The 12542-nt window shown below is 38.8% G+C and overlaps 2 protein-coding genes across 2 annotated transcripts in view; one reads left to right on the top strand and one right to left on the bottom strand.

Moving 5' to 3' along the window:
- Positions 1-3195: 3195 nt before the first annotated feature.
- Positions 3196-5839, top strand: LOC111801745. The gene is made up of 2 exons (XM_023685882.1): positions 3196-4505; positions 4650-5839. The coding sequence occupies exons 1-2, from the start codon at positions 3286-3288 to the stop codon at positions 5545-5547; spliced, it is 2118 nt and encodes a 705-aa protein (XP_023541650.1). The 5' UTR covers positions 3196-3285; the 3' UTR covers positions 5548-5839.
- Positions 5840-9693: 3854 nt separating this feature from the next.
- Positions 9694-12542, bottom strand: part of LOC111801995 (elongator complex protein 2) — a 6276-nt gene continuing 3427 nt past the window's right edge. Inside the window, exons 8-10 of the mRNA XM_023686256.1 lie at positions 12000-12217; positions 11334-11511; positions 9694-10264 (exon numbers count right to left, since the gene is read on the bottom strand). Coding sequence (XP_023542024.1) covers positions 9774-10264; positions 11334-11511; positions 12000-12217 — 887 coding nt within the window. The 3' untranslated portion in view covers positions 9694-9773. The remainder of the gene's footprint in view (positions 10265-11333; positions 11512-11999; positions 12218-12542) is intronic.

Here is a 12542-nt window from a genome sequence, read left to right as displayed (position 1 = left end):
ATAATTTAAGCTTGTAATCAATTATTTGTTGAGGTCAATTATAAATTATTGCTATTCTCCTACCTATTATTTCAATTTTCTTCCTCAAATTCTTAATTTTTTTAAAAAAAATTTCAAATTATATGACAAATTTGATGACCCGACATTACCTACTTGTAATGAAGCGTTTTTAAGACTGAATACTATCGTAACATACCAGTACTTGTCGTTTCAATATGCTTTATATTGTCTGTTTTTGTCCGTTACGTATCATCATTAACCTCATATTTTTTAAAACGCGTCTGTTAGGGAGATATTTCCACACCCTTATAAGGAATATTTTGTTCCCCTTTCCAATTAACGTGAGATTTCACAATTCACCCCCTTGGAAGCCAGCGTCCTCACTGGCACACCGCTCGCTAGCGGTGAGCTTGACTTGAGCTGTTACAGATAACTATCGATCATTTTAAACATTTTTAATCATCATATCATACGTATCTTTCTCATTTTAATACTATCCACTTTTCGAGTCATTTCTACCAAATATTCGTTCATTCGTCGTCTAGTACAAGATTAAAGACACAGTCACATTTCCCATCGACCCGATTGCCACCTATATACCCAAACTTAAAAATAACTTTTTTAAAAAAAGAAATTTTAAAAACTAAAATACAAAAACAAAAAGTGACCAAATTTTGACCGTTGTGATTCAAAAAATGCTCAAAGCTTCCATTCCACCCTGTGGTGAAGAATATTTCTTCTCTTATTTATTTATTTATTTTCTAAAATACATTTTTTTTAGCAAATTTATTATTAATTTTTATTTTCTTTCTCTAAAATAATTTTGAGCAATTTTAAATGGTGCATTTAATTAAAATAATAATGTTTAAGCAGAATAATTCGGAGTGGGCCCCACTTAAAAGAGGACTTTTTTACATTATCTTAGCTAATTATTTTATTAAATAAGAAATTAAATCTTATTCAAATTTAAATTTAAAAATTATAAAAATTAGGTTTTGAAATTTTTAATTTGAGTCTAATTCTACGTGAATGACATAAGTTTATAATTTAATAAAATATTTTTTTATAAATAAATAAGTGAATTATTTGATTGTATTTGGTGATGATTTTATTATTATTATTATTATTATTATTATTATTATTATTTTAATCTCATTGAATAATAATTTTTTATTTTAAAAAATACAGTTTCTAATGTTTCTTATTAATTATTTTAAAAGGCATTTCAAATTTGGAGTAGCTTTACTTAATTAACTGTATTTTTTTATGTTAATATATATATGATAATAATTTTAAAAAATCATTAGACAAAATTTTAAAATATTGAGGAAAAAGAAAAACCTCTACCATTAAAATAATTAGAAAGAATTTAGGTAAAAATTAGGTAGTTGTAGGGTGTACGTAAGTTGGGTTTGAAAAATCTTTCCGAACAACCAAAATTTCGGGTTGGTTGGGATGGTGACCCAAGCAATAGCTCACGACCCAACTCAACTCAAACCTGGTTGTCGAGTTTTTATTTATTTATTTATTTATTAATATCAAACACGCACAAGTCACAACGTATCACTAACGTTACAAACCTTAGGGTAGAGTAGCATAGAGTCGGACTGTGATCTTGGATTGGTTGAGTTGACCGGACAAAAAAATGTCAACCACTAAACTAACTCGAAGTTTCAATTTTTAAAAATTTGAACCCAACCCAAATCGAAAAGAATTTAACTCGACCCAACTCTTAGTTTTAATTTGGATTAGGTAGTCTAGGTTGGTTCGGGAATCATTTGAGTACCTTTGACTAGCCGGTGGCAGATTTGAAATTCCAAGGTATGACGTGGCGCAAGGCCAGGTCAGTCACACCGAAAAGATCTGTACACCAGAAACCACCTGATTCCATTCTTCGCCAGAATCTCCATTTTTACAGTTTTCTAAATAAAGAGGCAAAAAGAAAAAGGCTTAATTAAGTAATGTAACATTGGCTTGGCAGTTGGCAAAACACACTATTATGGAATCCACGCGCTATCTTTCGCCACGCGCTTGTGGGAGTTTTGGAAAAAACGTGTGACCAATACCGGCGCGTGGATACATGCTCGTATGCTGCGTGTGGGTTTATGCTTTTATTCGTTTCGTCCTTTAATTTAATATTTTAATTTGAAGATTCCGGCGCCACCAGATTGCGGCCGAGACTGCGTTTGGTTTTTATTTTATTGGAATTTCCGACAAGGCAGTTATATAATTAAAATTCATAACGAAATACCTTATAAATAAAATATATTAATTAATTGAATTATAGCTAAATTATTATTTTAATTAATTTAAATTTTATATATAAAAAATTTATACGAAATTATTTAACATAAAATTACGCTTAATTTTGAAGTTTTTATGATTGAGCCACTAGAAAATAAGAGACACATAGTTGGTAAATAGGTAGTTGTCGAGATCTCTCTCAATTGAATGCAGTCTCGTTTCATTCATGTACCTCTCCTCTACTCGAGAATCACGAGCTAATTCCTAACATTATCCTGAAATTCGTAAACCCTTATAAACCGTTGTTCTTAGGCATCGAAGTAATGGATGTAGCATCAATCTGTAGTGTCTTAAAGAATTAGAGCGTAATCAAAGAGAAATTATGGACCTAAAATTTTAAGGTATTTTCGAGAAATAAAAAGAAATTAAGGGAAGAAAATACATTTATCCCAATCAACTATTTCCACGTGGAATTTATTGTGGAAAAAAATATAAAGAGAAATAAAGAAATAATATATTTAAAAAGGAAAATAAAAGCAAAAATTCAGAAAAGAAATAAAAAAATGATGATTCAGCAAACAGCTACAGCCCACACACCTTCCCATGCAACCCCAACTGGAACCAATCAGTGTGCTTAGCTGTCATCCCACTTCGACCCGACCCGACCCGACCCGGTTTATTTTAGTTATTTTTACCACAGTAAAAAAAAAAGAAGAAACTTCGCCCAAATATTTGCATAATTGGTCCCTACATTTATAAGGAATTGCACTAAATGCCCAAATAATTGCGGAAAATATTAGAACTGTAACTCCCAAACCAGCCCTTGATTTTAGCTTTATTTACCTTTTTTTCCCTAATTTGTTCGATATTTTAATTGTACCACAATCGGATTTTCAGGAAAATGCGTTAAATGATTATTTTATTTATTTATTATTATTTTTAATTACTGTCCTCCGTGTTCTTTAAGGAAGACCAAAAGCTTGGGTTTCCCATTCTCTCTTCTTAGCATTGTGCTCCAGAATTCCTACTCCGCCGCTCGCCATGACGGAACCGCTGCCTCCGCCGCCAACTCAGCCGCTTCCGTCGGCGGTAGCGCCTCATCTGAACTATCCGGAGTCGGTGGACTCCTCTCCGAGGTCTCGCAACGCTGATACGTGGGATGAGCCTCTTGCCCCCGCCGCACTCGCTAGTCGGCTTCGCTTTATGTGCAGCTATGGCGGCCATATAGTTCCTCGTCCTCATGATAAGACTCTGTGCTATGTTTCTGGTGAGACACGGATCGTGGTTGTCGACCGTCATACCTCTTTATCTGACCTGACTGCTCGTTTGTCGAAGACGCTTCTCAATGGTAGGCCGTTTACCTTGAAATATCAGCTTCCGAATGAGGATTTGGATTCTCTGATTTCTGTTACCACTGATGAGGATTTGGAGAATATGATTGATGAGTATGATCGGACGGCGAGTAATTCTTCTAATTCTGCCGCAAAACCCTCGCGACTTAGGTTGTTTTTGTTCCCGATTCAGCCGGATGTTTCTCAGTCAATTGGCCCAATTCTTGAGAGCTCTACTAGCTCTGATGACTGGTTTTTGAATGCTTTGAATGGTGCCGGTTTGCTTAATCGAGGTTTTTCGGATACTGCATCGGTCAATTGCTTGTTAGGGCTTGATGATGATGTTGGTGTTAACAACCTCGATTCAGGTACAAGGGAGGCGGAGGGTTCTCAGCCTGGTTCGTTTGGAAATGGCAAGGGTGGAAAACAGGATGTTCATTCTGTCCCTGATTCGCCGATGATCGAGACAACTTCGTCTTTTGGTTCCACCTCTTCTTCGCCTTCTTTGGCGAATTTGCCGCCGATTCGAGTTCATTTGGAGGATACCGGCAATAGCGGTGGCGGTGGTGTTGGTGCAGTCCGAGTCCAAGATCAGAAGGTGGGAATTGAGGAGCAATTTTCGCAGATGAGTGTTGGTGGTGTTGGGCAAAAGCAGCAAGAGGAAGCTTTCGCAATACACTCTTCGCCGCCTCCTTTGCCTACAACTATTGTGGCTACGGCGGCAGGCTCCGCAATTCCTGTGAGCGCAGCTGTTGGAGTTGGTGTAGGAGAATATTCGAATCGGGCGATCTCCGATGACGAGAGATCGGACCACGGGGTGCCGGTTGGTTACCGGAAACCACTGCCACCTCAACCACAATCCCTTATCCCCCAATTGCAGCAGAAATCAAGTGGACTTGTTGATATACCTTCCCCGGACTCGATGTCAAGGTACCAATTGAATGATTTTCATGATCATTTTGGTATTACTAATTCTGCTTTACTTTTGTTATCATTTTGGTATTACTAATTCTGGAGGAGTAATTGGTTGTTAGTCTGATTTGGTGCATTTTCTGTCACGTTTTGGTTCTTCAGTGATAGTAGTATAAACAATCCGATGTCTCGCTCAATACCTGTGATGTATCAAGAACAAGTTCATCAAATCCCTTCTTCTGCCGTTAGGATTCCTGGTAGTCCCGCAGATCCAAAAGCCAATATTTCTGAACAGAACACTCGGGTTCATATTCCACAACAGGTCCAAGAAGCAGGGTATGTGTTACAATCTCATTATGATCAGCATCAACTTCAGCAACAACTTCAGCAACAGCAACAACACCCACCTCAACCACAGCAATTCATACATGCGGGCGCTCACTACATCCAGCAGCACCCATCTGGCGCAATGCCCATGCCAGCATTTTTCCCTGTATATTCTCCTCAGCACCCCCATCTTCCCCATCGGATGGAGCACCAATATCCAGTCTACTACCTGCCTGCTAGACAGGCCCAAGCTTATGGCAATTTGCCTGTACAGCAATCTACCATGAGCGAGGCTGTTGCAGCTATTCCTCCTGGCCAGCCCCAAACCCCTACCAATCCAACTCTGGTTACAAGTGCAGCTTTCAACCCCATGAGGAATGCTCCTATTGCGAAAACCGAAGTGGTTGCCAATGCGTACAAACAGACAACTACACCTGCTCAATCTTTAGTTCAGGTTCCCACAAGTCAGCATCAACAACAATACGTTGGCTACAACCAGGGTTACTCTCATATTCAGCATCCATCCCAATCGGTCACACCTACATCCGCTCCTGCAAACTATGCCTACGAATTTCCAGAGCCTGCTCATTCCCAGATATATTATACTCAGCCTCTAGCACCACCTTCTCAGTACCAAGCAATGCCCGCACCTGCTGTAATGCTGCCTGAAAATTCTGCTCAGCTTCCCACTGACAACATGAAGCAGCAGATGAGAACTTCTCAACCATTATAGTCTGCTCAGAAAGAAGAAACAATTTTGGAATAAAGTATTTGGTTTTGTTTACAAATTTATATTTTATTGTCTGTCTTGTGATTGGTATCTATTGGTTTGTGCATGTATCTGAGGTAGAGTTAATAAGTAATTGTTGTTGTCTTTTGTTTCGTGTGCCATATTATTTGTTTATTGTCATAGAGAATGAAAAAGTGGTCTGGAGATTATAGTTATACTGTAAAAGTTCTGAACTTAAACATCGTGTGTTTGTGCAGTCAATATGTGTTATAGAATTAGCAAGTTTTTGCATCAATCTCCTGTTTTCCTTGCCTTTACAATTTCTGCTGATATCATATATGGTTGTTTTGTTTAATTTCTAATTGCTGTACAAGTATTTCGCTGTGTAAAGGCTCTTTCTGCCACTCAATTGCTCATAGCATCCACCAGTTAGCTTCAACAAAAGATGATCCTTTCCTGGCAGATAATCCCTTCACCTCGACATTTCTTCTGACTGAAAACTTTTATTATACTCTGTTTGTGTTCATAGATTCATTGTTGCCGATAATTTTGCATCTGCTTTACTGAGGGTGGAACAAGTTAAAATTGTAGGTTTTCTGTGAGATCCCTCTTGAAGAGAAGAAGGGTAAGCTCAAAGAGGACAATATCCGTTAGTGGTGAGCTTAGACGGTTACATTTTCTTTTTAGAGAGGTATGCGTCCAGCTGAGTTGCATGAATCCTTCGTATCGGCTTTGGTTCATGTTCATTAGGCTGATGTATAATCCTGTTTAGAAGGGTGTTTACCACCGGCTTGTTCCCATCGATATTTTCCATGCTTTTGTGGTAAAGTTGGTGGGAAGCTGCTTTTTATGTTCTCCGAAAGCTGTTCAACTTCCTTCCCAAACCAGTTCTTTCCTTCTTCAGACACTGTGTCAGGCACCTGTTGGCACTCGCAAGCTGTAAAGTATGGTATCCAATTAATGCACATATTCTTACTCAATACATCTCATAGCTATTGCTCTTTGTTCTTTTTTGTTTTCATTAAAATGACATCAGAATCCAATGAAACTTGATTTTTTGGTCAAGATCTTGTTTGAAATTATTCTTGGACTGAAGCCCTTTGCTTTTACTGAGATTATCAGGTACTCAGGTGAGAATTTGACAGGCATCAACTACATCTTTAAAACTATTCTCATCTTGAAATCCTAATCATTCATGTGCTATCTGTTGTTGCATACTATAAATTTCATGTGATTATCTGCTGTTTCAGTGCTTGGATTCCTTTCCGGATTGTCATATAATATATACAAATGTCAGGTTTAGTTTTTGGTGAAACTTTTCTTACATTACGTACGAGGTTTGTTTTTTGTTTTTGCAGATGGAGACAGTTTGCAGGATTTATGACTCGGATTTCAGCTAATCGGTGAAACGATGCTCAAACTCGATCAAGGGCCTAATCGAATTTCAACTCAGATGAACCACATAACAAGTTGATGCATATGATGAAAATTTGAACTCAAAGCCACCAATGATGAATGGTGATATAAATCTGACTTTTGAAATGTAGCCCGGGTCCCTTCCCTTTCAGTCCTTATCTCTGATGATCTAATATTCAATGTTTGCAATGCAGGATCCACGCAGGAAAAGCATATTATTCAAAGGGGAATTAATTAATGTGTGCGCAGACATGACTTTGCCTCAATATTAGACTCATTTAAAGCACCGATCGTCATTGGTTTGTCTATCAATTCTTGGAGGACCAAGCCAACCTTGTTGGAAAATGCTCCTTTGGCGGCTGGTAAAGACTCTTGCATTTGCATTTCATTACGGCTATTCATTGATATAAAGGTCGAACTTGAATTAATCAAACGTATGCTTAGATCATTCGTCCGGACTGTAGCCACTTAATTATAGTTGCCAAGGTTTAGAAATAGGGTGCGAACGAAGTGTTTGGTTAGGATGAAAATATCGTTCGGTATATCGACATATCTGTCGAAGATTAAATGATATTTATGATGTCTTTTCTAAATTCTCATAAAACATGAAAGAATTATTTATAACTTAGTTTGAAGGTTCGCTGAAGCATAACTGGATTCATTAAGATATGCTCTCTCGACTAAGGAATTTGAGGTTTGAATCACACTCTTATCGGTAAATGTAATTATTAATTTAAGTGATTTTTATAAATTTTTTGATTTATGAAAATATATGTTGAAAATGATATTTTATCAATATATCAATAAAATTGAAATTTTGTTACCGATATTGAAATGAATATTTTAATCCTTGATTCTTAGAGGCTTACAAAGTTGTGAATTATTTTGTGCATCATGCTTGACTCAATTTGGTTGCGTTTTGAATTTTTAATTTCGATTGATTTTAAGTACTCATCTTTATTGTAGTTATGTTGTAACGATCCAAGCTCATCACTGGCAGATATTGTCTTCTTTGGGTTTTTACTTTCGGGGTTCATCTCAACGTTTTTAAAATGTGTTTGCTAGGGAGAAGTTCCCACACCTTATAAGGAATGCTTCGTTTCCCTCTCTAACTGATGTGAGATCTCACAATCCACCCTTTTTGGGGGCCGTGTTCTTGCTGGCACATCGCTCGATGTCTGGCTCTGATATCATTTGTAATGGCTCAAGCCCATAACTAGCAGATATTGTCCTATTTGGGCTTTCTCTTTGTCTGTACCAGTTCTGAGTTGATTGTTCGATGCCTGGGGAAGGCCCCTGAAGGAGCTGTTCCTAGTCCCTCCCCCGGCTAGCACACAGTGACCCGCTCTCATTGCGGGAGCAGCTCGAGCAATCTACCAACAGCTGGCGATTTTGGGACTGGGACCCTCGTGCCCAGCCCTCAGAGCCAATCATTTTCTTGAGGTTATGGATCTATTTTTCCGACTTTCCTTGCCTACATTATTCCATCGACTAGAGGTTGTTCTCCTTGGAGACTTGATGCGATTATGAGTATGACCGGGCGTGGTACGCACTCGATCCTCCAGATTGTTAAGGGTCGTCAGGAGCACACCGGACATCACGCAACATGCAGTACTCTTCTAACCGTTGGACCCTACCTCCAGCTGAGCTGTTTTTAGGGTGGGCAGACTGTTAAATAGAAAAGATAACTCTTTCCGAGGCTCCTGCCGACGTCTCTGGACTCCCTAACGTTGTGGTCAGTCGCCACATCCCGGTTTAAGAATTTTAATTCAATTCTCTTTCAAAGCTCACATTATTGCGCTATCAGATGGGCTTCCCCCGTCTCTTAGGATCGACTAACCCACATGCAAGTGTCGTTCACATGGAACCTTTCCCCTCATCGGCCTTCAAAGTTCTCATTTGAATATTTGCTACGACCATCGAGATCTGCACCAATGGCCGCTCCGCCCAGGGCCTAGCACTTGCCTTGACGACCGAGTATAGTTCGGATGCTTTAGTATCATCCATTTTCGGGGCTTTTGATTCAGCAGGTGAGTTGTTACACTCCTCAGCAGATTTCGACTTCCATGACCACCATCTTGCTGTCTTAATCAACCAACACCCTTTGTGGGAACTAGGTTAACGCGTAGTTAGGCGCCGTAACCTGGCTTTCGATTCATCTCGCATCGCCAATTTTGCTTACAAAAAATGACACACATGGACCTCTCGATCCTGTGACATGGCTCAACAAAGCAGCCATGTCATCCTACCTATTTAAAGTTCGAGAATAGGTCGAAGGCGTTGCATCCACGATGCCTCTAATCATTGGCTTTACCTGATAAAGCTCGCTCGCAGTCTCAAGCTATCCTGAGGAAAACTTCGGAGGGAACCAGCTACTAGACGGTTCGATTAGTCTTTCACCCCTAACCCAAGTTAGACGAACGATTTTAAGGAATTGATTCAAATTTGAATAATTTCAAGTCCCTTGATTTACTATACAATTTTGTTGTGTATGTATGCATGCATATTTAACTCGAGTAGCGATATAGAGGTTGCTCGTGAATACATTTCGATACACATATTTTCAAAACCCTTTTTATTTCAAGCAACGGAAATGACATATCATGGAGCATGACAACTAAACTTGTTAGAAGTGAAGTTATTGAATGATAATTATTTCCTCCAAAAAAAATAAATAAATAAATAAATAAAAAATCAGAAATGGAAGTAAATATATGGATCAATAGCCAAAAATACAACCGTAAAAAAAAGAGTATATTTTAACTTATGAAATGAGCAATATTTCATCCTATTATACAAAAATACATCCATTTTCATACAGAAACTTTTACCTCAAACACTCTAACACAGTGGTCAGCCCCACAGGAAGCAAGCTGCAGCTTCCTGCACTCTTCCATCTCCTCCTCTGGTTCCCTCCATGACAAACAGTTGACCGAGGAAACGTGGCACACAAATGGATCGAGACGTTTTACGACTGAAGCAACCACATTTGAGCTAACTCCTTCGGTTCTTTTGATAGATAAACTCCACAGCTCAAGGAGGCCATTTTCCATTCCAACTGCAAGGAGTCCATTGCTCTCAGGATCAAGACCGACCCATGATAAGGCGGTGACGCTAGATTTGAACTGTGACAAAGTTGCTAGTTGCTTCACTGAAGAATCAGGTGTCACAGTCCATAACTTCACAGTCTTATCCCTAGAGCCTGTTGCGAACTCATGACCAAATGGATTCCAAGAACATGACCATATGATTCTTCTGTGTGCCTCCTGCCTTGATATAAGCTCATGGTGGATTTCATCAGAGCCTGAACGGATTCACCATATAATTATATTAAAGAAACAAAAATTGTTTGAGAGAAATAAGATGGAAGGAGTTTCTATGAACTATAGATTGGGTTCTAAAAGGTGGAAGTTGGAAGGGTGTGGTAAATTTTATGATGCCATCTTTATGAAGGGAGGAGCCATCGCACTCGGATTGGTGCCATTTTTACCCTATTTAGGAAGCCGTAGGTTGGAGAAGAGCTGAAGGATTTTCAGATGCTCTATCCCTTGGATGTGTTTTCCTGGTTTGGTCAGATGTGCCTGCAGCCCAATTATTTTGGTAACTAAAATATGCACTTATTCACACCAAGTGATAGTAAATCCCTTTGGCTAATAGGGATTTTCATCCTCGTATTCCTATCCTTATCTAAAATACTATTAGTTTCCTAGACAGAGTTTGAGATCTCACATCGGTTGGGGAGGAGAACAGTGGAAACCTCCGGAGATGCGTTTTCAAAACCTTGAGGGAAAGCCCAAAGAGGACAATATCTGCTAGTGGTGGGGTTGGGCCATTACAGATGATATCAAAACTAGAGACCGGGCGATGTGCCAGCGAGAGACTGAGCCTTGAAGGGGGTAGACACAAGGCGGTATGCCAACAAGGACGCTGGGCCCCAAAAGAGGGTGGATTGGGAAATCCCACATAGATTGAAGAAGGTTACGAGTGCCAGTGAGAACGCTGGGCTCTGAAGGGGGTGGATTCTGAGATCCCACATCGGTTGGGGAGGAGAACGAAGCCTTCTTTCTAAAAATGTGGAAACCTCCCCCTAGCAAAGGTGATTTAAAAAAACCCTTGAAGGGAAAGTCCAAACAGGGCAATATCTACTAGCGGTGGGCTTGGGCCGTTACAGAGAGAGACGAATCAAATCATTTCAGAGCATTAAACCATAAAGGGCTAGCTTACTCATCTCCCATAGTCAAAATGTCTATGCAATTATCTCAGACCGAAAGAAACTGTTATTTGCTTCACGACAGTCTTGCTGGAGATTAGAGATTTGCAGCGTTAACCAAAAGAGTATAAATCTTTACACGTTGTAAGTAGGTCAGAGGTACCTGTTCTCTGGATTTTAAAAACAGAAAACTGGCGATCCCTTGAGACTGCCAACAGCATGCTGTCATCACGGGAAAACTCCATTTGTGTTATTGTTAAGCTGTGCGATTGCAGACGACCAACTGCCTTCCACGAACCAACTTCCCAAAGCCATATTTCTGCTACTGATGCAGTTTGTGCCTGTTCATTTTATAAAGTTTCAAGTTAGTATAAACTACACGTAACTCTTATGATTATCAAAGCAGCAAATCAATTTCTTCCAAAGCAGTGTGTCCTTGGAATGTGAATATTATAGGCTCCACAATTTCTCTCTTCAATATCATAATCACAATTAAGAACCCCAAATCACCGCTCTTCTTGCACTAAGTTTCCTCTAGCTGTATTGAACATTAAACTTTTAATCATGCTAACAAATTCTTAGTCAAATAGTGAATCGATTTAAATTGTAAGAACTTCATATGCGTTTAGTAATAAAACATTCACCCTTTCAAATAAAAGAAAAATAAATAGACAAAGCAACAATATGACCAGATACAACATCTATAAAACTATTGTCTTTTGTTCATGCAAGATTAGAAACGAAAGACATCATTTTTCGGGTAACATTTAAATAGAAATGAATAGATATTTTCTATAAATAAAAAAATAAACGAACAGATAGATTATACCTTACAGGATGAAGCAACAAGCTTCCCCTTGTGATCACAACAAAGAGAAAATAGCTCATTTCCATGACCATAAAGTTTGTGCGACTCTGGCCAAAGTGTATGCCATGCTAGTTGATCTTCAATGGGAGGTTCAGTCAGAACAACAGGAACTGCATCGGGAATGGTTTCAAGGGTGTCAAGACCTTCATTTCCACTCCTGTCCGGAGTCTTATTAGCAGCTGCACAAAGATGACTGACTGATTAGAACATTTCAATTGTACTCAAGTGCATCCACCCTTGCCCCATAGTTTCCCCATAGTTAATTTTGTAGGATAATATAATAGAAAATTTCACCATCAAGCAATGGTTCTACATTCCGAATGATCTCTGTGAACAAATGAAGCATTGAAGGTAAAAGGCCTCAAGCTTAAATTTCTTACTCTAATGGTAAATGGTATTAGGCTAAAAATTCTTGCAGCTTGTACATTATGTAGATTCGAAGATATTGAAAAATACTTGTACATCATAATTATCCAGAATGAACACAATCTAGCGTGGGGGGGG

This window comes from Cucurbita pepo, chromosome LG09 (assembly GCF_002806865.2).
Source record: "Cucurbita pepo subsp. pepo cultivar mu-cu-16 chromosome LG09, ASM280686v2, whole genome shotgun sequence".
Taxonomy (NCBI): Eukaryota; Viridiplantae; Streptophyta; class Magnoliopsida; order Cucurbitales; family Cucurbitaceae; genus Cucurbita; species Cucurbita pepo.
The sequence above is the reverse complement of the archived record's forward strand: the minus strand, read 5'-3'. Positions and strand labels throughout refer to the sequence as shown.